The 27,509-nt window shown below is 37.5% G+C and overlaps 1 protein-coding gene across 11 annotated transcripts in view; it reads left to right on the top strand.

Annotated features, from left to right (window-relative positions):
- Lar (tyrosine-protein phosphatase Lar) overlaps window positions 1–27,509 on the top strand; it is a 399,608-nt gene that overhangs the window by 164,321 nt on the left and 207,778 nt on the right. For all 11 annotated transcript variants that reach the window (XM_072893354.1, XM_072893356.1, XM_072893353.1 and 8 more), the window contains one exon: window positions 19,493–19,628. In XM_072893354.1, the coding sequence (XP_072749455.1) occupies window positions 19,568–19,628 (61 nt within the window). In that variant the 5' untranslated portion in view covers window positions 19,493–19,567. The remainder of the gene's footprint in view (window positions 1–19,492; window positions 19,629–27,509) is intronic.

The following is a 27,509-nucleotide window of genomic DNA, read 5'->3' as shown; positions in this document are numbered from 1 at the left end:
TCACCACGAGCAACGGGGCACACTATCTTCGATCCTCTCAGTAAATTTGGTCCGAGGTCACCTTCGACATTCGTGCGGAGAGTTCCTTACGAAACGATCGGCCAGTACCTTCTCTCCTTTCACGTCGAGCACTGTCCCCAAGGCGGCCATTTATATGTCCTGCGGGAAAGTTTCGACGGCCTGGCGGGCTTTGCGGTTCCCGAAACGGATACTAAGGGCGAGCCGCAGAGAACGAGGATGGACGCTCCTCTTACTCGGGTGCGCTTCCAGTGGCCACGTAGGGATTAGCATGTTTAGATAGCACTCACGGAGTAGTTCCACGAGCTGCCGAATTAATGCCACGACGGCACAACTTTGAACCATACCTTGATCCATCTTGATATTCCGGAGAAAATCGAGGGACGGTTTTCTGACCGAAGGAGAAGCAAAAGAACAGTTCTTTTCTAAGTTTCGGATCCTTGTCGAGTATTACGTTATCCATTTTTCTTACTAAAATACTCTCTCTTTCTCTGTGTGTATGTGTGTGTGTGTGCTGCGCGTATACATAATTAATCACGAGATATCTAAATATCTTCATTAAATTTGAAGATTGACTTTGAATTTAAAAACTATTGTATTTCTGCTTATTGACACGTGTTCTTTGAAAGTACGATAAAATGTGATTCGCTATGATTTACGATTGGCACATGTATCGACGATGAACACAAAGGAAAGGAAAATAATGAAGGATAAGAAAATTTTGCGGAAACTGTTTTATAGGAGAATCGTTGAAACGTTCCGTCTGATGTATAAAGAACGAAAGCGATGGTTCTGTGTGTGACTCACAATCAGAAAAGGATGTTACAACTTTGATAAACCGACAATCGTTCGTGCATCATATCCTCCTTTTTAGACTTAAAGTTATAGCTTAGATATTTGAAAGCTTTCTAGAGAAGATATCTCGAGATTGATCGCCCGAGATTGAGTTTGTGATTTAACTTTTTTATGTTTCATGCGCTTTCTCACTCCTTCTGCCACTTCTTTTGGTTATCATTGGTATACTATGTGTGTATATTCAAGAAAATATTTTGTAATAACATAATACATAATGCACCCGCGTATCCATAAATACTTACAAAAAATTGAAAAAAAATTTATTTTAGGATTATTGTAACTTTTAGCTTTGATTATTATTTTCATATTAAGAAATTAAATTTTTCGAAAGATTATTGTAATATAAGTTTTCACGAGAGAGACTTATTTTTTATGGATTTATTCGATTCCATTTAATTTGTCGCGCAGGGTTAAATTTCATTCAGATATTTAAAAAACTGTGCATTCTATACGCTCGAAGACAAAAGCAATTTTTCTCGATACTTTTATAATGCTTTGTTATTTCTTCAGAATTATGCAAAATAAAGTTATCTTTTAATGATTATGCCACGTTATCACGAATGACTTGGTTTGTAGGACAAAAATTTTAATGAATTTAAAAACCTACATGCGAGATATATGATTTTTTACAGAAAAATATTTTGGTTACAATAATATAGATAATATTATTTTATGATTTTTTCCATATTATTTAAAAATGGTTTGATTAAAAATAGAAAAAAATATAATATTTATATATACATATGTGCACTCTCAAAAATAACTATAAAATATTCTTTAATAATATTTTTTATTTATTTGATATAAAGATAATTATATATAATTCCTTATTTAATATATTTTAAGTAATAATATTTCGCGTATTGTTTGTGATTTCCAAATCCTATGGTTTGGTAAATGCGAGGAAGATAATATGCAAGCGCGATACTCATTATCTATACATATCAGATCATTATGCAATCTCTTGTTAACCTCGTTATCATTTAATTATAATTTAATTAGCATATGTTGCATGGGTATACTTGATCAAAGTTTGGAATGGACCTCTGAGAGTGGACAATCTGACAGGAGAATATTCCGATCGGTCAGTGAATACACATGGTTAGAGGTCAAAACTTATACGGTAATTTCAGAATTGTGCAAAATCAAACACGCGAAATTGTATTTACATATAATCTATATTTTTGAAGCGAATGTAAAAAAGCGCAAAGCTATTATTTAACATACAAATTTGCGATGTTCTCAAACCGCACATTTATCACCTAGAAAAGGAGTAGCAAAATTTAATGTGGAAAATTTGAAGCTCAGAAGCGCGGTATGTTTTAGACTCAGCTCCCAGCTATTACCTGTCGTCGACTCGAGCCTAATACATATGAGTTGGCTACCGAGCAACAGGCTGTCGTGACATACATAAATCCCAACTAGGTAACGGGTGGCACACCTGACTTCGTAGCCGACGTGTCGGCTTTTCCGGAGGGAGCGAGATAGTCGAGAAGCAAGTGGCTGGGCCGGTGCAGTTTCGTGGAGAATGAAAGAAGTTTTCTCACGTTTAAGTTCGAAATTCTGACAGAGTTGAAATAGCGTAAAGTTTAACGTCGGGAACCAACCATTTCACGATCAATCAACGTTCGTCGATAATGATCAATTTACTAACGAAATATTACCGCCTTTGCAAAATGTTGTCCTTGTTATCTGAGATCGCGTGCCAGCAGAGGTGGCGGAGGAATAGGGTCGATAAACATTTTTTTTTTTTTTTTTTTTTTTTTGTAAATTCTGTTCGCTATAAAAGTATTGGCGCAATAGCGACGCCTTCGCTTCGTTCGCGAAGCTGTCAAAACTTTTCATCCCCGCGAACGGCGATTTATTGTCCAATTTTGTTCGGGAAATGTCGGTAACGCGCATTTTCGCTGACGGACTATACTTTAACGCGCGTACCACACCGCGGTGTAACTTATATTTAATTACTGCCGGTAATATATTAGATTTAAAGAGTTTTCTCGTAAAATATCGCAACATTAAGGAAACCTCCGGCGCTCCGCCGTAAGGCGAGCGAGCGGTCGAAGGAAATGATTTACCTTTCATGAATTCTTTACGGCTACCTGGACGACTAGAAAACCCCCAAAGTTGCAGCCACTTGAGCCCTCTTTTTCTTTTCCACTCGTCTCCTTTCGCTCGGTGCCCTCTTCTCTCCTTTCTTTCGACCCACCGCGCTTTCGATCTCTTTCCATAGTGCCCGAACTTTCCGTGTCGTCGTCCCATCCACTAGTCCGATATTCCCTTAATTTTCCTTTAGTTGCTCGCACTTCTTAACGATTTCCTTTTACTCCTTCCGCAGTTTGGTCGATCAATTAAGAAAGCTCTTAAAACCGTTCGTCGTGGCTCTAGAATTATCTATTGTGTGATTTTGTCTTTCAATTATTATATCAGAAAGAAACCACGAAAAAATTTATTACCAAAAATTTATACAAATATTATAAAATATATTTAAAAAATATATTAAATCCTTTAACTAGATACTAATATCAAAGCGAATATCTTTTGATATCTTTTAATAATATTTTTTATCAAGGATATTTAAGACGAGATTTTGATTGGAAAGCGGTGTTATCTTTTTAATCAACTTTATTCAAATTTTAGACTTTTATTTTATTTACAGAATGATGTAGATATTAAAGATAGGGAGTTTTTTTATCGAACGAGAGTTTATATAAGATGTTTTTCTTTTCAAGCAAGCTTATTCGTAAATATTATAATAACATCAAGATCAATAATTAATTAACCTCTTGTCTTTTAAGAATACTTGTACACGCAATTCCATACAAACAAAGGAGAATACTTTTCGCTGTGATTTTACAGCTTGTTTCTTTGTGAATAAATTATTTGTTTTGCAAAATGTGTATTATCTAAGAATTCTGTGCGCGCAGTAATAATGCCATCAATGGCGTTTTCTTTCTTTGCTGAGTGCAATGTTAATTGGCTTTGAAAGAATTTATTTCGTTGAAATACACGCGAGCGTAGCGATGAAATAAGGAAAATGTGGTAAAAACGTAGAATCCAACTACAGAATTGATGTGTACGATGTGTGCGAAATATCATACCAGTACATTTCACGTCGCAAGAACGGAAAAAAAGCTTAATAAAGGCATTCGCTTTAATTCATGGTACATCGACCGTACCTAACGCGCTTTTCGTAACCTATCTCACCCACTTTTAAACCTAGTAAAGCCCTTAAGTCGTAAAAAGGTACCCGGTAATACCGTCCGATTTACCAGCCTCCTATAGTGCGAAGTTAATTCACATTTTAAGAGAACTACGAGTCTGAAGTATGAAATAAAGAAGCGAAAAGAGAACAATATACGCATACAGCGAATTAAGTAAAACATTAGTAAGAAAAGTGCAGTATAATTTATTAAATATTTTGATATTTTTGAATCTTGTTTTTATATTTGCAATATTATTCAAGATGAAAATATATTTGAAATTTACGCTTGCATGAATTTTTTGTATTATACAGTTAACAAATTTCTCATCACACAATATAAAATATTGTCAGAATTTTATGTATTTTCGTAACTGTTTTTTTTTGGCAACTTTTTGATACAATTCAATGAAATTAATGTTATAGGCTTTGCTACCGTAAAATCTGACTCAATTCTATTTTGTCTTTATTATTCTATTCTTATCAGCGTGTGGCATTCGATTTACGTGTGCATTTGAAAGTAACAGCTCGGAATGCGAACGTATCGTGAAAGCGAGCAGACCAAAAACAATGTACGGGATTCTGTAGCAGACAAGTTACCGTTCAGCGAATATTCGAAACGTAACCTGCTACTAGGCCAAGTTCCGACGAGCTTTTTTCTCTGTATCAACTCGCGTGTAACGATCCGTCGAGGAGAGTTTCATAGCAGTTCGAATGGTCAATGTCCGATGAAAAATGCAGAACCGGCGCGTGATATCGTCCAATGGAACAATTCCATTAGAGATCTCGCCTGGGATCGACTGACAAGGGATGTTGGTCGAGAGCGCGGAGATCGAAAATAAAAAAAAAAAAGATGAAGAGAGCAAGGAAGACAGATAGAACGACGGAGAGTAGGAGGTAGGTGACGAGAAGAGAAGTAAAACGAGCAAGGACATTTTTCGAAAAAGAGCTTGGAAAACCCAAGCGGCCAGTTGAATTCCATACAATGGCATTTCGTGCCACTGTTAAGGGAGCTGGCTACCACACGCGGAACCGGGGAATCTCGATCTTGCCTACGATCTTTCTTTCCTTCTTTCCGTCTTACATGCATTTGAGTTTTAACTTTGTTTTAACTTAAAAAATAACGCTTTGAATGGCGAAGCATTGTTAGTAGATAAAATATATATTATGGTGACTTGAATACATACATATAATACGACTGTGATATTTAAATATATTCGTTTCGAAGATATTCCATGTATCTAATCAATGGTTGTCTTGAACTTACATATTTAGATTAAGATTGTGAATTTCTCTGGAGAATATTAGAGAACTTTTTCCTTTCTTTTTTTTGCCGGGTATTTATATAAAATAATGTAACATTGATGCAACATGAATTTTAGCACTTCAAAAAACACCTGAGATTAAAATATTTAGTAGTTGGAAAATTCATTTACATTTGTGTAACACACTTTGTTGACGTTGCAAATTTAACGAATTTCCATTTTCATCTTTTTCGAGGAATTTGTAATGGAGAAAATAAATAAATGATATCCCGTAAAAACGTAAACCAGCACTTGAATTTTTTTATTGGCATCGAAATAATAGAAAAACTGTGGAAATATTCTCGCCACGAAATTTCACGATGAAAATGAAATATTCTCCATAAATTACAGAGTAAATAAAAGTATACGCGATTTTGATATCATAATTGCATATCATCTTTGGATTTACCCTGACACCTTTAGTTTTCGCCTTTATCACCCTTACTTTATCACATTTCTTTTATTATATTTAAATAACGAAGAAATTGTATATTTTGCTTCATTCTTTATAATGGCGAAAAAAGATTTGTTTATTATAAAAAAAAATTTATTATTAAAAATTTGTAGCAAAATTTGACTATTTAAACTTTAAACGGTAGTTTATTTTTTTTTTTTTTTTTTATGAATATACAGAGAATGTCCATTTGGCAATTAGTACTAATAAAAAAACAAACAATTAATGTATTGAGAAATTTATATTATGCACAAGAATTTTCTTAGTTTTCGAAGAATTATGAAAATATTAACCTAACTTTGACTTTTTTAAAATGAATAAAAGTCACAAAAAGAATCTTTTCCAAGTTAAGAATTTTAAACAGATTTATTAAAACAGGAAGAAATAGTTGAAAAAAGTTGATGATTTATGAGAAATATAAAATCAAGAAATAATTGCATATGTTTTATCTGTAATGTTATGAAAAAGGTTGCATTTACGATAAAAGTCAGTTGGCAATCTTTTCGCATGTAATATCATATTAATATTGCAAAGAAATAGGAAATTACTTTTTATCATTTTAGAATTTACGATTTTTTTAAATTTGAAATTATTTGGAAGTATTTTTGAAAAGTCTACAATAATTGAGATTAAATTGGAAAAACATGAGGATTGAGAAACAACAGATATACAACAACAGTAGATAATCTTAGATGAGAGACAGCCTTTTTCTATTTGAGATTCAATTTAGTTGAAAGGAATTATATGAATCGCTATGACATATTGAAAAAAAGCTAGCAAAAATGGATAAGGAAGTAATTCCTCGTATGGACGAAACTAGAATTAAGGTAGAGGTTGAGGAGGTGTCGAACTCATGTCACAAATGTTCGCAATCGTTGGCTTGTTGTCTGGACTCAAAAGGTGGATACGACGAAGAGCTTTTAAAAACTTTTAATTAATACAGACGAGTATACAAAGCTTCAGACCTAGCAAAGAATTTTTGGAACAAAGGCGAAAGAAGAGCATTGTTGTCGGATCTTGTTACGAGAACCGCATTGAGAAAACAAGATGGAGTGACAGCAACGAGAGCAAGAGAGCAGGTGAGAAAGAGGAAAAGAGCGAAACAGGAGAGAAAGAAAAGGGTGGAAACGTACTCGGAAGAAGAGAAAACACATAGAAAAGCCTAGATCGACTTTCCGTTATGGTATTATTTGTATCTTTTTTACTTTTCTCTTTCATTTTCTCTCGCGCAATAAAGAGAGAAATATATAAACTTTCGTGCCAGTAGTTTATTGTAACATCAATTTATCATAATACCAAGTGTTAGCAATGCAATTTTATTAGATGTCCCCTTCAATACTTTTACACAATAGCTATTTCATAATCTTAATCTTTGGATACGTTTGTCAAAGAATTCACATACATTTCTGTATATGTATATGTATAATTACAATAGCACTATTTCTCTTAATTATGCACAATAAATCGTACTGTTTGTCGAATATATTTAGCAATTCAAAATTTTGCTAATGGATTAAACACATATTGATAATTACGTGGCTATTACAAATTTGTGCGGTAGCGTTGGATTACAATCGAAATGTATTTGTGTTTGTGAAATTTCAATTTCATAATCTTGTTTTAACCGCGATATTTCCGTAAAACTAGAAACATTAATCTAATGTGAAAATTTAAAGACAAAATACGCGTTATATTTTATCGATTTATGATAACCGTTTTTATAAACGAAGGGCAACGAATATTTGAAACAAAATATGTAGTAGAAAAATTCAATTAATCTGAAATTATGCGATAAGAAGCAGAAGCTACTAATTTATAGAAGTGAATATATTATTATAAGAAGCAATATAAACAAAAAAGTTCTTGGCATGACAACTTCACCCATAGTTTTCAATAAGGAAATGTTTCAAATAGGAGAATTGTCACATTTTTATATTATTTTTACATCCATCACATTATTGATTCTTAGAATGGACATATGAGGCTGATATTAGATCTTAATTAGTCTGTTTCGCAATCATATGAAACTGTCACGAAACATTGAAATTTTCATTCCTCTATTTAACTTTCTTCCCCCGTGGGAACTTTAATAGCCGACATAATTATGCTTAATTATGAAAGAAGGAAATTTAATAAAACGATATTATCGTTCATCGTCTTACTCTCAAAACTTGTAGCGTAAGGCAATTTTACCATGCGGTGTTTTGTTCGTGTTTATAGTGTTTGAAGTATCTATCTCATTTTTTACTCAAGTTAATTAGCGGTAGCTACCATCCGATAATGCGCCAACAATAGCCTCGCTTTCTATTAGTGTTGGTAAATAACCGACTTAATATTTAATAATCAAATAAACACACACGTAAAATGATTTAAACCAGAGTCGAGACAAATTTAGGTATTCATAAAAACAGTCAAAAAATATTGTATGAAATGAAAATAGATAACATAATTATAGTATATTTGGTTCAATCAAGAGTAATAATATTAAGCAAATTGAGAATACGCTAAGTAGATATTACAAATCACATTGTTTGTATATCGTGACATATGTGATGTATTTTCATTGAACTTTCAAATGAACTACCAATATTTCTGTAAAATGATTTGACAAGCTGAATATGTTTTACCTATATTTATAAAAACACTGCACATTTCTAAAAATTCTTCGACTTTTCTCAATTTTATTGTAGACTAATCTTACTCATTTTTGATGAATTCAAATATTTTAATTTTGAACAATTTACTTGTATATCACGCGACAACTTTTGATTTATGACATTTTATCTCATTAAAATTTTCATATAAATGACTTTTTTTTAAATAGTACTTTATCCATAGATAGTATAACAAACGTGACAAATATATATGTACAGTTGAATTTAAAATCCTGAAAATAAACATTTAACGAAGATTTATTTGAATATTGAAGTAACAGACATGCGTTGTGAGATTAATGAACGAGACATTTTTGTGAGATAAAGACCAACATATGCAGTTGAGGCGGAACAAACGTTGTGTTACTGTCGCATTGGTCGAACGTTTACACACGCAAGTGATTCACAAACGGAAACTCAAATGATGCTATTGAGAATTTGTAGTCGAAGCGGACGACACCGACCGCGTTCGATTGCGAACGCATTCGTTTGCACACGCATGTTCGTACATTCGACGCCATCGCGTGTATTGCGGGATCGGGATGTCTCGGGGTCACGTGGGGAACGGGATTGGAATCGCATAGGGCGGACTATCTATCCGAACTAAATTAAAAGCATTCGTTAGCGCGTTACGCCAATCGTTCACGTTTTGCATACTCGAAATTTTATCAAGTCTCGCAAGAATACAAAATGACAATTATAAGACAGCTGACGTAATCAAACTACAAAATCTTCAAGGGTTGTTTGTTAAATATATGTATATATAATTTTGATTAATATTTATCAAAACTAAAAACTAAGTTGAGATGCTAGTTCTTCAATTTTATTGGTACGCGCACAAATTATATAAGACAATAACTGCTTCTTGACCCCAAAATTTTTATATATTATTACATTTATATATTATATATTACTTATATGCAGTAAGTAGTACAAGTATATAAATACATTTCTATGAGCGTGATAACATGCGTGTGCATGTGAGTGTCATTACACTTATAAAAAGATATGTGTGTTTATATATATATATATATATATATATATACTACTTATGATGCTATACTTAAGCCCAAGGAAAAGCTCGCTTACGAGTAATGTGTATGCCAATAAAATCGTCCGTACAGTCGTGGCGAACATTGTTTAAAAATAACTTTGTGCCTTGATGCGAAACAAATCGCAAACTAAAAATGTAAGAGTTAGTCGATAGTGAAATTCGTAGTCGACGGCAAGTATAATGGTCCTGCTTTTCAATCCTTCTTTCTCGCTACGCCAGAGTTCCGATTCGCACTATTCGGCGGTGTTCGAAAGCTCTGCTTTAGCCAGAGTACCTCGTCGTTCCTTTGGCACTGACAATTGGATTTCTCGCACTACTCCCGGCGAGTTACAGATTTTTCCTTTCCGCGAGAATTTTCTTGCAGACGCCTTTAAAAGAGATATCCCACCGTTTCCATCGTCTTCGACGTTGTGCAGCATTTCTAAATACTGCGAAAAGAAGGATCGTTACGGCGGGCCTTTCCCTTCTCGGATCTGGTGCACTTTTTTTCAAATCAGCTTTTCTTTGACTCACCGAGAGAAGAGCTAACCGATAAAATCGATCACTTGATGACAATTCATACGGAAAGCGTGAGTTAGTCGTTATCGATACCTAGCATTCTGTTGAATCGTTTCGTAAACGTGGTACTGCCATTGTGTGTAATAAGACTCGCGATATAATTTTACGAAACAAACATTTGTTATATCTTGCGAATTTATTATATATTAAGCCTTGAGATCTGTTTTGTCTCGAAAAAGGTTCGATCTTCGAGCAGGATTAAACAAACTTTTCAAGATGTAATGGTTCTGCCATCTCGAAAAAACTTTTTTTTTTTTACGTTTTTCCTCACAGTCGAAGTGGTTCCGTGCCAAAGTGAGTCTTGATTTTTAACTGCTTTCGTGATCGAGACCATTAACAGCTAAAGAGGTAGGGTAGGTAAAAAAGGGAAAGAGGTCTAGGAGAGAGGGGATTAAGAAAGGAGAGGAAAAGATCGAATCTTTCCTAGTGATTTTTCACGTCATCCGAGTCGATTATGCTACGTAAATGTACTGTAATATAAAGATCTAAGCTACAAATTTATAAATTGTTGCAGTTTCCGCGATATCGATGCACGTTTGAGTAAACGCAACTAATAATATGCTGAAACCACGTCATTTATGGTAATTTTCATTTGTTTAATAAAAACAGCAAATGGTATATAAATCGGTTGTATATAAAATACTATCGATTGAGATTCTTGTTAAGGCCTTTGATTCTGTTCGTTGTATTATATTTTATTTGGAATTGTCAGTGTATCGTATAATATTGTCGAATACGAGAAATTAAAGTTTGTCATTGTTCATTTTATCTATATTTTTAATTAAAATAAAATATTAAAATAAATATATTCACTTTTTTATAATTTTTATTAATGATTGTGTAACTGGAAGTAATTTAGTTTTGTAGTTGTTTTAAACACAGAGAGATCGAATAATTTCACGTTTGCGACAGTGCCTTTATATTCGTTTAACTTTAAAAGCGAAAAAGAGTTGGAGAGTCTGCGATTTTAATAATATAAATTTGTGCATAGCATATTGATTTTATTCGAAACGATTTTGCACCGCTCATAAAAAATGGCATATCTCTGCCATAATTATCAGTGTGATAGCGAACTAATTATGAAACATTGATCATAAATGCGTGAGCATTTAAATCGCGAAAAAGAATTTCCATGACTTATTAAACTAGCAAATACATAGCTTTTTTATCTCGCAGCTATAATTAAATTTTTTTCTATTATATATACATATGTATGTACACACAAACGTTATTTTTCTGTAAACTATTGCATGAAGGAGGAATCAGTGAACGAAACAGTTACGTTAATAAAAATTAATAAATAATACATATTATATAAATAAAAAATAATTAATAATATATATATATATATATATATATATATATATATATATATATATATATATGTATATAAAATAATAAATAAAAAATAAATAATTTTAGTTAAAGAATTTATAATCATAAATATCTTATATCGAACTAACATTTTTATAGTGATCATATGATTTTATTTATTATAATTGTACAACACAAAATTTCATAAAAACAAATATTTTAACTCAGTAAGACACAAATTCTTATTTCAACCTATAAATTAATTATTAATTTTATATTTTAAAAGACTAAAAAGTTCTGTGTACAATGTCAATTTCATGAATCTCCAAATATATTATATTTATTAACTTTACATAACTGATTCGTTCAGTTTCTTCTTGAAGAGATTTTAAAGTTCCTGATCAAAGTGTTTGCAATTTTTTATTTAAAAGGATATATTTTTCTATACAAAATTTATCATTTGTTAACGGAGTTTAAAGGATCTGCCATGATATAAAAATTACAAGTACCTACACATTTCATAATACAGTCGGACCTCTTATCGTACGACATTTTTGGTCCGGAATCTTCCCCTTAAATCTTTGATCCTACGACAAAAATTTGAGAGTAGGGATATAATTCCCCTTTCGCGGTCGTAGCATGAGAGGATTTTTTGTCGTAGGATAAGAGGTTTTGTAGCATAAAAGGGTCGTAGGATAAGAGGTCCGACTGTATTATGAAATGTGTACTTGTAATTTTTATATCATGGCAGGTCCTTTAAACTCCGTTAGCAAATAATAAATTTTGCATCATACTGTATTTTAAAGAAATTACTTTAATATTCACTTATTTATTTAAAAAAAAGTTTACTTTAACATTTACTATGATACTTTTGTTATAATGCTTATCAATTGCTTTATCTAGAGATGCTAAAATATCTCAAGCTCGATTATCTGGTTTTACAAATCGTACACTAAGAAGGTAGAATCTCTCATGAGAAAATATAAGAAAATCGAGATATTTCCGAGAGTAATTTTTCGCTGAGTACCTTCGAAAAATGTTTATTCATAAGTCAGCGGAATGTGTACGGCGTACGATTGTTCCGCAAGCTTCTCCGCCGTCCTTCCGGAACGGTCGGCGTTTTCCTATCTTTTTTCCGTTTTCTTTTGCGAGAAGCCGAGACGTCCCGACGTTAATATGGTGTTAATGGGGAAAAGATTCGAGAAAGAAGCATCGTTGATGTCCGCTTTGCGGACAAGCGCGGGCAAACTTATTGTTAAAAAAAAAACGTGCATACTTGGAGAAAACTTTTGTGAATTTTCCGTAATGAGATAACATCAGAGCATCACGAACAGCGATAGAAAGAGAAAGCAATAAACGAACTATGTATGAAAAATGTACTTATCACTCTTTACGACGAGTTTTATCGTAATATATTAAAATATATTAACAAATTATATTAAAGTTTCCTCTTGGGGAAAGCGCTATTATCGGCTATACTACATAACACCATTACCGTTTGAAATCATGTATTCTTCATAATCCATCCAGTTTCTCTGTATTTTGAAATACACGTTAACCCGAATTTTAAATCGATAAATGCTGTTAAGCGGATCAGGATGTTACATCTGTTTCAGGGATAAACAACAAATTTTATTTCATAAGTACTAACCTGATTGCAAATGAAAATCGCTCGAGCTTGCTTGATTATGAATTTCGGATATCGTAAATGCCAATTTATTTGTTATTAATTTTTCGATGAAAATAGGAACTATGAAAAAAGTACAATATAAAGTATGAATCAATAGCTGTTTTTTTATGATTTCATTTATATATAACTCAGCCAAGAGCTTATATACATTCTTAGATATATGTATAGAAAAGATAGCGTTAAGTTAAATTATTTATTTGTACTTATTGCCCGAATATTTTTATTTTTTAAAAAGATATATTAATAAATAATGCTAAGTATTAAAAATAATATCTTTCAATGCATTTTGTAACTGAAATTTACCATATTCAACAATACGACGTATTTTGACTTTTATTTAAATTCCGAACGAACGGCAGCACTGTATATACATGATTTTATAATTATAATTTATTTCATTGAACTTAATTAGTATATTGAATATTAACTCAATCACTTGAATCTGCCAAGAACTTAATTATGGACTAGCGCGACAATTGTCGATTTTTATCCTGTTAACCCCTTGCCCCGAGTTATTCTTCGTCATTTCCGTGCACGTTCGTACCTTGTCTTCTTGTCTTGAATTAAGACCTACCGCCGTGCTCGACCGCCGTGCTTTCCGGTTACTCTTATTCCGGTTGTTATCTTTTGTTCGGGGCGAGAGAAGAACGAAGGGGAAGATTTCAGCATGGACGAAAAGAGCCGGAACAGGAGGCGGGAAGGATACCGAGAGATTTATCATCGGGCAACGGCGCACCGGCCACGGTATTAAATTAAGTTATGCCCATCTTAGAATTTTTTATTATCACCGAGAACGGCGAGCGCATTTCCCTGGTTCTCGACTACGCGCGGCGCAAGAGAGACACATTTTTATATTTTTTTTCTTTTCCTTCTTTCCTTAATTTTTGCATTGGCCAGCGCGTGAGCGAGCTCGCGCTTTCGCGCATATTTCTACATTAAGCTCTCGACACTCACTTTACTGTCGTTCGACTTTATTTGCAATTTTAAACGGCGTTCGATTTATGAGTAAAGTTCCCGTATAGATGATGAAGACAGGCGGATCTGATGCTCTACGCTGCCTAATAAATATTTTCCATAGGGCATTTATCAAATATTTCATGTCCCTAAACTCGAATTATGTTGCTAATGTATAATTGTTTCACGTTTATGATGGCTCTAATGAACCGCCTACACTGACATTAATGGTCGGATCGATTAAACCATATACGTCGATTATTATCTGTATTATTGAACATCGTAGAAAGTGTAGGTAGTTGCGTTTAAATTTATTAATATTTCGACACTTCTATTATGAAATGCCAAAAATTTTTAAATTTTATTTAGATAAGGAAAATTAATAGAAAACTGTGAAAGTTATTATTTAAAAATATTCAGTGGATATATACATATTTAAAACGTGAATGGTTATAAATCATGTCATGGATATTAGACATAGATATCTACATGGCTAACCTTGTCTATATGTATTATTATAAAATTCTCGATTTATCATGCGTTACACATGCTTATTTTACAAGGTGTCTCATTATAATCTTTCCACGCAATTATTTCTCGAACTATTCGTTGTTTGAAAAATTTTCAAATAAAACTTACTCTGTTTCGAGAGGGACATCTTATTATTATACTATACAAGTTCTGTCTGGGAGAAGCACTTTGGAGATTTGAAGGCTGTTCCAGTTTTTTGGTTTTTTTTTTTTTTTAATAGAATCGTGCTAATTTTTTTATAGAAATCGATTCTTCGTAATATGCGAAAAATTATATAGTTTAAAAATTGAATAATTTACGAACGAGATATTTCATATTTTAATTTGACATAATTTTCCATAAACTAATGGTATGAAATATTTCTCGTAAAATATACATTGTTTTATTTACCTTGACTCAATATTTTTATGCACAAATAATAAGGAGAGAATCAATTGGTATAAAGAAAACACAGTTGTTTTTAAGAAGAAAATATGTAATTGTTGGTTGCATATTCCTCGATGTAGTTCAGTGAAAATAAATTTTATCGAACAATGAATAATTTGGAAGATTGTGTAAAAAGATAATGGAACACCTGCATATCAAAATTTATTAATAATTATTTGCTTTTATTTTTATCTGAGCACTGATATATTCATCAAGTTAACGCGAGATTTTAGCAAAATAACGTTTTTATTCACGCTGATATATCATGTTCAAAGAATTTGATATATACTGGCATATGCAAAACAGTCGCGTGCTGACCCAACGCATTTGCAAATGCGCATCCATTGCGGAAGTGAGTCAGTATGCTGGGGCTAGTGGTCGAAGGGGAATGACAGAAGTGATGAGAGAGAGAGGTAGCACTAAAGGTACAGCTGGCCGTAACAAGAGAACGCGAAATAAAAGCATAAAAGAGCATAAATTAACTTCCGCAGCGATGCCGTAAACATTGACCAATTAACAAATAATTAATTGCTTGTAAACTGGCATTTCATATTTCAATACAGAAATTTTGACCAATTTTCAAGCTTACTTTTATCGAAATCTTCAGGTAAATGGAACGATATATAATAATAATAATGAAGTTAATGATGGTGTATAATTATATTTTTGACTTTATGATTATTAAAATAAAGATTCTTGTTGATTAGTCATTTATAATATTTAATTACTAATTCTACTTTTTAAATGATATCGTATTATTTTATTTATTTAAGATTACAGCTGTATATCATTTTTTCAAAAGATATTATTAGACATTGTAAAAATATGAATCTTCGCCAATTGCTTTAATGTAAATTTGTTTAGTTTACACTTTTATGTCAGGACAATTGTTGCGTAATATTTTAGTACAATGAGAAATTCAGTTTGTAGCTTTCAAACGCACACGTGGACGGATACACACTGACATATGTACATGTAAACGCGTCACGGCACTTACCTGTTGAAAAAACGATCGGTCCCACCGAGTCCATCTTCCATGTAAGATTCCCAGGAGTCTCTTGAGTTCCACGACTGGACGACGAAGAGTCCAAGTGTTGGCGCGAAAGAAAGAAGGGAAAGACTCCGGACTATCTCTCGAAGCAAGAAGGCGCAAGCGTGGCAGATCGTGATCACCGTAGATAATTTCTCCTTTACCGAGTTTTTCTTTGTTCTTCCTCCCTTTTTTCATATCTCTCCCCATTCCTTCTCGCTTTTTTCTTTTATCCCTTCTTTGTTAACTTTCTTTGCGCGAGAGATTTCTTCAAGAGGTACCCTCGTGGGTTGCCACGAGCACAGCCGTCCCTGGGAGTACCACGCGGACAAACATCAAGCCAGAAACTGCGATACGTCGGCCGGAGTACGGCAGGCAGCTCACCCCGGACATCCCCTTATGCGGGAGACGCATGCGTCGCTTTTAAACCAACGCCGAAACCAACCCCCTACCTAACTCGCGGCTATCTTCTTCCCTTTCTTCGGCTCTCTCAAATGCTCCCGTTTCTCGCTCTCATCTCGCTCGTGTAACAGTGCCGCTAACAATTCGCAGGAGATATGATTTGCGATCAATTTGAGAAGCGCACTCTCTGAGATAGAGAACTGTTAGTTATAACGCGCATATTTCTCTCTCTCTCTCTGCGAGAAAAAAATCATTTTTTATATCGTCACTTTAATAAGAATATTAACGGATAGAAGAAGAGATACACGGAGGAGGAGATGGAAATACCGTCGCGAAGGATATTGAAAAATTTCCAAGGCCAATAAGTTCTCCCACGATTTACATTCCGACGTATATCTAAGAATGCATAAACTCCCTCGTAACTCGCGACTTTAGTCCAGTAAGACAAAAAAAAAAAAAAAAAAAAAGTATAAGAGAAGGGAGAACCAAGAGTATCTCTCGATAGTCGTAAAATCTGGTCTGGCGCGAATTCGTACGTGTACGGCGATCCCGAGGTCGAGAGGGGCGGTGCGCCTGCGTCAGGAATGTCGGCGGCGGGCAAGCGGGGTGGGGGGTGCTGTCGGGGGGCATGGGGGTGAGTCAGTCAGGCCGCAGCGCGCGTTCAGAAAACTACCCTTAACGCGGGGTCTCATACGCTCGCCGGAGTAATTTATAATTGAGTCGGGAGTACGCGATAGGAATCCGAGGCTCGCGTTCGCCGAGTCATTGCTCCTTCCCTTGAAACCTGAAAACGTGTGAAAACTTCTGCGAAGACGAGTCTGCCTGTCGAAGGCGACTAATTCTTTTGCGCGTTTTGTACGAAAAACGCAACACACGGCATTATTCAGAGTATCGCGTCGAGCAGAGGCAGACGTAGAGAAGATACGAGAGATTGTTGAAATCTATTACTGTTAAAAAAAAAACCGCAAAACATTTCGGAAAATAAAAAACAACACGAATGGGAAGGACGGCTGGAAATACGAACTTGAGAAATTAGATTAAGTTTTCCGTCGACGTCGAGCACGGCTTTGGAGACAAGAAACGGCAAGTGCAAGGAGAAACAACATATTGGAAGATATACAAATGCAGCGAAAAACACCGTGGAAAATATACTCGCAGAGTTTGGATGGTGAGAAGAACGTAACGTTGCGTGCGACGAGGGAGGTAGCATGGAACAAGATTCGAAGGAGTCCGTAGTCGCGAGTGCAATGTACCTCTGTAATACTACCTTACAAATATCAACACGCGAGCTACTACTATTAATCGTACCCGTCTCGTTTTTCTTTCTCGCGAAACAATTTCTCTGCTCGACTCTGCTGGACTCGGCTTGATCGCTAAACAGAACGGATCGTTCACATTTCCTGGCGAAAGTGCGAGAGAGATTCCTACATTTTACAACGCTCCGCCATTGTTTCGCGAAAAAGGGCCGCGTTACAATACAGTACTCTCTCTATAGTTGTCAAAAACCAGCTATTCCACTTTCGGACTTTCTCACCGTTAACGGAATTACATCATATATACATATGTATATATAATTTGCTTAGTGAGAAATCAAAGGAAAAGAGGATATAACGTAAACGCTAGGAGCATTGGGTGGAAAATGAAAAGTCTATCCGTCTGGTGGAAGTTACGGGAAAGCAGAGAGGAACAATTACAACCAGTTACGTGGAGGATGTAACGCGAGTCGGAACCGTGGTCAGCGCCGAGTCTAGGGTCAACGTCTCGCGCGACAAAGCTCAGTAAAAGCTTTGTCGTGAAGGCTCTCGGCTTAGAGCGTGCGACGCGCGAAAATATGGGATGGTCGTGGAATCACAGGAAGAAAGAGTCGAGATAATCGCAAGGAGAACCCACAGTCAAGAATGTGGGATTTTTGAGAGTCAACAGAGGAACGGCAGAGGAGAGTCGGTATAAAAAGCGGCAGATAATCATTTACACCTTCCAAGTACGAATTCTCAACTACGAGAAGCTGCAGTGTGTAGCTTATTAGCACCTACCGTCGGTATCGAGAGAGAAGAAAACGACGCGAGGAAGACGACTAGTGACTTGGCGAAACGAAACAAGGAGGAAGAGTCACGACGTGAGAGCGGAAAATGTTGGAGGGAGAGTAAAGTAGAAATATCTTCTATCTCCTGGGAAATACATCGCGACGTTCTACCTTTCGGAGGCCAGTCTAGAAGTGACATCTTTCCAAAATTGATCCTTCTATTAAACCGGCAAGAACGAGCACGAGCAGACGACGACGGTGGAGGAATGTAAATAGTCTCACTCGCGAGAACGTACAGAGAATCATCGTGAGAAAGTGGAACAACGATCGCAGCCATTATTACGCGATGTCAGCGACCGGCTCAGAGGAACACGCGCGTTTCTTTCTTCCCTGACGCCGACGATTACCCGCACCGACTGTTTTTCGATATATACGCGGAATATTTTTAGCGCGTACGAGGAAGAGACAAAGAGAAATAGAAAGAGAGAGAGAGAGAGAGAGAGAGAGAGAGAGAGAGAGTGTGTGAAAGAGAGAGAGGGAGAGAGAGAGAGAGAGAGAGAGAGAGAGTGGTAAATGGCGTGTGTCGATACTTTCCCTCGACGGCCACTGAATAGACCCTTTCGCGTTATTACGTCGTTTTGTACAGTTATATCGCAAACGCACCAGAAACGACAAGTATTTTTTTACGCGTAGCTCAAACTCTTCTTACGCTTTCTTGTTTCTGCTCGAATTAGAAGCAAAACGCTAATTTCTCAGTGGGATTGTTCGCGTTTACGTCGTACTGCTCGAGAATTTTACGTGTCCGATTTGTTCTCCTCTCTCCTCCGAACAATCTTCTCCTCGCGGCGCCTGTATGTGCGACGAAGGAGAGGAGTTTTTTGAACTTACCAATCATTATCCAGTGTCACATTTGCGGCAAGGTCTTCATCAGGAAGACGTGTCATCTCGTCGTCTTGCTTTTCTTCGTCCTCCCTCTTAGTGATGAAGGTGGTATGTTTATGACGAAGGTGATTTATCTTTTCATAGGTGGCACGCTGCTGTGGTGTTAAGTGTGCAGTGATCACGGGTGACCGAGGAAAGGCGGGAAAGAAGGTGGTCAATATGACTCCTATCTTCCTCGTCGTGTTGCTGGCGATTGACCCGATTATCGCGCAGAATACTGGTGAGTAAAAATCAACGGAAAATGCTCTAGTGTTAAAGTAACTCTTTCGTCCGATCGTGATATGGACAATTCTCCGTTGTGGACGTTTCGTGCGCGAGGACAATGACCGCGGACAACGCGGGTGTGCTCTCTTCCTAGGACTCTTGAAATCTACGAGAGCCCGAACGACGCGCCACTTTTCCACGCGCGTATCTCGCGTTCGATCGCGCGTATAAAAGAGAATCGAGTCGCATGCGTCGCGTCGCGCAACCAGATCGAAAGCTCCGATACGCTCGTCCGCTCGAGCGTTATTTAAACGCGACGAGATAATCCTTTTGCACGAACGAATGTTCTGGATCTACGTAATTTATTACGGTTTACTTATTAGCTATGACGCTGCTGTCGGTCGCACGCTTTCGATCGATAGCAATGTAGAAAGTTTCTCGTTCACCACCGATACCGTTTAAAAAAATATATATAATTGTATGTTATTATTCTCGTGACACGTTGCAATATTTCGACAAACGTACGACTCGATTTCTCGATATACGCGTAATCGTTTCGCGAAATTAGCTATAATCGTAATAATCTTGTCGTAAGCGCGCACAAGAGACTCTCGTCACGTGCGCGAAAAAATACGCGAAAAGGAGAAGAACTATTGTGAAAGTATACGTAAGATTCTCTATTCAAAATATAATACTCAAGGATGTTCGCGGAAGCGGAAAAAGGAGAACGGACTACTAATGCGTCGCGAGTGTCGAATACACGAAAAAGGACGAAAGAAAACGATATCAACGTGACTGCCGTTCCCTAGGGCCAGGCTCAAAAAAGCTCGTTTAACTGGTCTCCTAAAGAGACGAGCAGGACGCGTGTTTCGAGCAGGGAGCGGCTCGGCGGCTAAATGACGCATCGCGTTAAATTGCGTGTACGTCGTATCGCAAACACGTGTCAGCGTTACCTCAGCACGACACCTTGTTCGCAATTAAAACTCGACTCGTCGAAAGTCCAATTTCGCGTTATAGAGGTTTCGCATGTCTTGCGTCAAAAATACAAATCGTTGGCGCGTTCGTGCGGTTTGCTTGGACTTTCATGGAAGTGATCACGAGTCTTCGGCGCCAAGCTCAATCTTGGAGACGGCAACGGAGTGTACTTTACGGACTTTAAGACCGCTTACGTTAAACTTGACCGGACGAGGCGATGCCTCGCGAGCCCGTTTGCAGATTAGAAAAGTTTCTTGTAGTTGTACACGAAACCACCATGGCGTTTCTTGTCGTTGCGTTATGTTAATAAATGTGAATTTAGAATCGGATGACCGGGTTCAATGCTAACTGGGCGATCATTACGCGGTAATCTGTCGCCACAGTCGGTAATCCGGCGAGCTTTACGCTGACTCCGTAATGACGATGATACATCCCCGGCATTTCAGCCAATTAATTATGTCGCGACATAATCCTAATTCGACTGTCGGAAAGCTCTCACCGGATTTGAACGCGAGTTTCAGCGATGGGAAATGATAATGTCGTATCGACACGATGTATAAAACGTGCGCGTTGTTGCCGGATCAATGTAACAAAGCAGTAAGTAGGTAATGGAAAATTAGAGCGAGTTACACGTTTCCTGCCAATATCCATCATCGAGTTACTGATCACAAGTATCCACTCGAAATATCGGTTCATTCTCAGAAAAGCGTAACTTCGTCCAACTTGTGGGAACCTAGCGGAACTAGCATACTGTTAGTAGTAACGAATGACGAGAGTTAGCCGCGATCAATGCGAAACGAATTATTTTCCCCAATGGAGATGCCGATCTGAATTCAATAGCTCCGTTTTCCGCAATTCTCCTCGACAGTCGATAGACGGGTGTGCATTCGGCTAACACGCAGGGGAAATCCACGGACGCTTTTTGTCTTTCTCCTTTTTTTTTTTTTTTTTTTTTTTTTCTAATTCGCGTAACGCGCTCGGCTTCTATCCATCGGTCGGTCGGAAAATTGGCACTCCGTGTCAACGACATCGAAAGCAGAGCGACAAGAAAGGGGCAAAGACGTCGCGAGGGAAAAAGGGAGAGAGAAAGACGCGGTCGAAGCGGCGGACGGACCACGTGATAGCAGAGGGGATGGGTGAAATTCATAGTTAATGCAGATCCGTCTCGTCTGTCCTGTCTAACTCGAGGAAAAGGAAACAGTCCGGGTCGACTACGAAGATTTCCTCGGAGGCTCGCTCGTCCGTGTGGCGATGTCTTCGTAGGGTAGAAAGAAGCACCTCCCTCTCGGGCTGAGGGAACGTAGCTATCGAGATCGTGTCTTTTTTCATTTATTTCTTTCCTTCTCTCTCTTTTGCTCTCGACGAATCGCTCTCGCGTTTTCCCGCGTTTTCCCGCGTTTTCCCGCGTTTCTGGCCGGCTTCGTGTATGAGTTACGCGTTACACAGGCGTGTACTGACTTTACTGCGTATATTGTGAAAAATGCCGCCGGTGGTGTTCCGGTAACAGGCGAGATCTGGTCGGTAATTCGCGATGACGTAGGCGGCGAATATTTCCAAATCACACGTCATTTCTGTTTCGGCGTAGCGGGCTTCATATGATGTGTGCACCAGTACCTTTTATAATATATATATATGTACACATGTATATAGATACATGGTGCGTAGACTACTCTTTCGTACTCCTCTTTTAGTTGTCCCTATTCATCTTTGTTTTCGTTCTCTTTTCCACTATCGTTCTTTCGGTCGCGCGGTATGTCAACGTCCTGCTTTTCTACATCACGTTGTAAAATGGATTCTCTACGGCTCGACCTCAGCACGACAACCGAAAGCAAGCGAAGCGAACGATAAATAGATTTTTCGACGCCATAAAGAGAACATCGAGCTCGGTGGCTGGCTCTGGCAGCATCCAGAAAATAGTTTTGCGAATTTTCAAATGAAATCACTTGCAGCAATCGTGTTTCAAAGAACAGCAACACAAAATTTCAATTTTTCAACTTACTCATCACAAAGAGTAGATTCTAATATAGATTTTTTTATCGGGTACTTTTAATTTAAAAAATGCTGCAGTTTCGCTATTTTTTGACATAGATAAAATATTGATTTCGAACAGATTAAAAGAATCGTAGCTAACGAGTGATACAAGAAACTTGAATATGAATAAATATTAAAAACAATCACATCTTTTCGTGTACAGATTAAAAACAACCGTATTTTTAATATCATGTAATAAAGAAAAATTTATATCACGCGAGTAAGCATCTATCGTGTTTATTGCAGAAATCTTGGTGTTTGGTGTACAAACGCGCGTAGGGAAAAATGTACGATGAAATATCTCGTTCTCTCAGCCGGACGCGATAGAAACGGTCGACTACCGTCGTTGTTTCCCGAAAAATAATCCCGCCGCGCGTTTTATGAGACATTATGCACGTTGAACGATGCCGCATACACCCACATCCCCCACGTCTCACGGACGTTGGTTGCCGTGATCATATTTCATCGGCATGTCAAGCGAAGAAAAACTCGTTTCTACCGTAATCATATCTCTCTACGAATCTGGTTAGACTCGCCGCCATAATACACCGCCATTACGATTGAGATAACCGGAGAAATCGTGCGTCAGGTAGGCCACGCGAGATATCGGGGGCGACTTTCAAAAGTATTTCGATGTAAAGGAAGAAATTTCTCAAATGTCACTTTATTCAATAAAATGTCGGAGTAGAGAAAGGATTCGGATCGCGCGCAGGAAAAAAAATTGTATCACTTTACACAAGCAGGATGTAGAGGGACGTTCAACGGATTTCTGCAGTTTAGACGGATGACACGCAGGTTGTTCTCTCGCGGAATCATCGGCCTTTTTTTCGTCGTTTTAAGTCGGGCAAAACGGCCGCCGCATTTTTGGGCTCAGCGAGGTCGCGCGTTATTTATCGTCCGGCCAGACGTGATAATTTATATGCCCGCCATCCGCGTCCCCGGTTTCGGTTCTAGCCTGTCGTTCGCGCCGCGCAACCTGTCGTCGTTTTTATCAGTAATTGACAGAGTAGACGTCGGTACTTTTCAAAGAAAACCTGGCGCTGAGACGGGCAAAGAACGAACAGTCGAAAAAAAATGCGGCCAAAAATCGAGCACGACGTGTAATGATGGTTGACAGTCGCTTGCACGTGCATCGGTACATTTTATTCTGCCGGTTTGCCGTTTCTGTATTCGTCGTTGAAGCGTTTCACGCCTTTGTATGGAATGAACGCGCTCCTAGGGGAGAGCAACCCTTCCTCCCTTCCTTCCCTCTGCATCCTATCGGCTATCACCGCCCACATTCGGTGCTTTCCACATCACTGAGCACGCAACGTCGGACAATTTGGGAAATCGAAACAATTTTCGACGCTCTTTTTCGACTATCATTCGACGCGATTCATGAAATTCTTTACGAAAAAATACTCGCTTTTAGGGAGATGTACGTACTGACAAAATATATTTAATTAGCCACAGAGTCGCGCGGCAAATGTGAAAAGAAGCATAGACGTACTTACGACTTACATATGTATACGACTGAGAAACCTCAAAGAGAGTCGCACGATGTCGGCCTGGAAACGGGGAGGTTACTTCGATCGCGCTTTCGTACTCGCGTGTTCGCGTGCTGTGCCTTACCTACGTATGTATGTAATACCGGTTACACCTACCTACCTATCTACCTATGTACCTACGGTCGCGTATGCAAGCACGCTCAAGTAGCTCGTAGAATGGCCGGATGATAAAGTAAAAAAGTTACTCCAGTTATTTTATGAGAACTCCCGGAGCCAGAGGTTTCGGGCGACCACCTAGTTCGGGAACGGACATTGCATCTGACTCTCTTCTTTCGCGCCATCCGCTTTTTCTTATCACGTTCGATATATCGTACCTTGCAACAGCATTCTCTCCCCTGCTGTTTGCAGCGATTTTTTACGGTATCGAACAAATGTCATCGAGATAAACCTTTCCGGACCGACTTCTCTCAGGCTGCAAGATATCACGCGAGGAGGATGTAGCTTAGCCGCAACATTCTCGGGTTTACACCCCCGGCGTGAACTTACTTGCGGATCTAGGATTAGCCGAGCCGTGGCCGACGGAGCTTCGTTTGCGGGCTAAACTGATTCCCCTCATGTCGCGGCGGCAAACTCGCGCGATCGAGCCAACTTTTACGGTGTTCAACCTGGAGTTGCTAGGTCTCCGCCTCTAAAATGAACTTGAAACACGTGTGAAAATAACGCGTTCGCGATTGTTTATTTTTAAGCCTCAAAGATAAGCAACGTAGACTCGATGATTGACTTTTCCGTTAATCCTCTCAGCAGATTAAATAAAGAATTTAACAGAAATTCAAATGACGAGTACATAATTAATGCGAATACTTAAGCAAAGAATATTAATATTAAATATATCGCGCAGAGAGGAACTTTACCGGCGAAACTCTGACACTTCAAAGGATCCTTGATATATTTATTCTCTCTCTATTCTGATAAAGTCTGTATTTATATATACATTACAGGGTAGGAAAATACCGCCGTCGTTGAATAATATAGTAGACAACAACGTTCGCTGGCGTGCATTCAGCGTTAATTAATCGAGCAAACTTTTCGCTCGCGTTGATACATCGACTGCAATCGCATTTAACGCCGCGCATTGAAATGCAGATGATAATTACCTGCGCGTAATGCGAAAAAATCGCTTGTGTTAATTGCCAGACCGAGAGTTGCCATGTCGCGCGACTGCGGCGACGAGTTTCTCATTTCGTTGCAGAAAGCAGAGACAGACCGCTCTGTCTCGGATTAGGTATGCCGTTGGAGAGAGCACTACTGCAAAAGTTTGTTAATGTAATTAACCATTCTATGCGAATCAAGCCGCGAGCCTTTTGCTCCAAGACTTTAGTCGCTCGCGCAAATCTAGCTTTTTAAATCACCATTTTTGCGTCATCTTTAAATATTCACATTAAAATAAAAAAAAAAAAACAAGAATGATATTGTAGTAAATATAGTAAACTCTACATTTAAAAGGTGTTGCAATGCATTATCATGCTCTGTTATTTTCGCAAAATTGAAACAGAATTAGTAACGAAAATATGATAACGATTACATAGACTGTAATCGAGACTGCATCACGAATGCTTCGAAACATTATTCTATTTTTGTTCTATATTTTATGAAAATAAAGATAGAATGATGTTTCGAAGCGTTCATAGCGCGGTCTCGACCGCAGCCAATAACCAAATATGTCGTGTACGTCTTAAAAGTATCAGAATGTATTTTAGTATCGAAGATTACTGTCATTGTCGCATTCTAGATGATATAAATAATATTTCCATAATACGCGATTTAATCGATAAATCAAGCATCTCATTTTTATTAATTTGAGAAAATTTGATTTACGAGAAAAGTTGCAGATCAGAATATACGTGCATACAATTATCTTTATAAAATTTCTTGAAAATTAAAGAATATTCTTGATAAAAAAAATAGATAAATATTTTCTTTTTATAAAATTTGTGATGTCCTTTTATCCGGTTTTGTATAAGGCGCCGTTACACACGGTTAACGTGGATGTTGGCCGAATTTACAGACAGACGCGAATTCGTTGGCAGTTGAACGCGGGTAAACGCCCGCGTCTCCATCCGTGCGTTTCACGTCGGATCACCGAAACGTTACAAAATACGGGCATCACCGCGGTAACGATCGCGAAAACATTTACGGACGCGAGCATCGCACTGCGGTTGCTTTACGAACTACGTTTCGTATTTCTACGAATTGTACGAGATTGGATTGCAGCGAGGCGCCTAATCAAAGGATAATAACATTCGCGGAACGAATTTATAATCTACTTATGTGAGGGACTTGCGCGCGCGCATTGAACGGAAGACACGTGTAGTCTCGCTCCCAAAATTACGGCTAATCTGTGCGCACGAATCTCCGAACAGTTTCTGTCTTGACGTTTTGATTTATTAAATGCTTTATGCGATTATTCATTTCGTTCGCAACGCTTTGCGCTGCTGTAACGCCGTTTTCGCGCTTTACGCAGGAGGAGAGACAAAAGCGACTGAAATATCAAAGATACAATATATTTATATGCTTGCGTAAAATACAAAATATGAGCTATGTAATCTCGCCATTTTTGTACGTGGACGCGGACGCGGCCTATTATTTTCGCGTTTCTCTCTGCGTTTTTACTATTAACTGTGTATCCGTGAAAGCTATGCGACTTTTGGGCTTCACTAACTGCATTTCCTAGTACATTATCGGACAGATTTATATCGCCGGCGGAAACGAATGGCCCCCAAAGCGCGCGGAACATTCGTGAAATTTCGAATATTAAATTTATGATGGATCGCTGCCTTCCGCGAGGTTCCCCCATTTTTCGAGAATAAGGCCGGGGAAATGTTATCGCCATGAAAGGAAGCGATGAAAGGGAGGAAATAAAAGACGAAAAATCACATCAACGCTGCACACTTTGCGTCTCGAAAAATGAGAGCATGTAAAAATCATCGTTTTAGGATGCCTTTATTAATAGCGTGATTTCTCAAACATATTTCTAATGCAAAAATCGCTTAATATTTCATTTCCTTATAATGATAAATTTATGACAATTATTTGACTCGGAATTATTTTGTTATGTAATAAGCAAACGTGCTTATATATTTGATAGATTTTTTGTTTCAACATTTTTTTTTCTTTTTTCCGTTAAAATAGCTTTGTGCCATTATGCAATCATCGATAAATAGGCGCGAACAATTCTCTAAAAATCCACAGGGAATCATCTTTGACAAGCGCGTCAAACGATTGCTTGATTGGATCGGTGCTTCAAGCGAGAGATGAAAAAGGGTCATTCATAAACAATATCAAACGATGGATATCGCGCGGGCGTGAAACATTTTTAGCAAAGCTCTTGTGTGGAGCTATTCACG

The sequence above is a fragment of the Anoplolepis gracilipes genome, chromosome 5 (genome assembly GCF_047496725.1).
Source record: "Anoplolepis gracilipes chromosome 5, ASM4749672v1, whole genome shotgun sequence".
NCBI lineage: Eukaryota > Metazoa > Arthropoda > Insecta > Hymenoptera > Formicidae > Anoplolepis > Anoplolepis gracilipes.
Note: the sequence above shows the minus strand (reverse complement) of the source record. Positions and strands in the feature narration are given on the sequence as shown.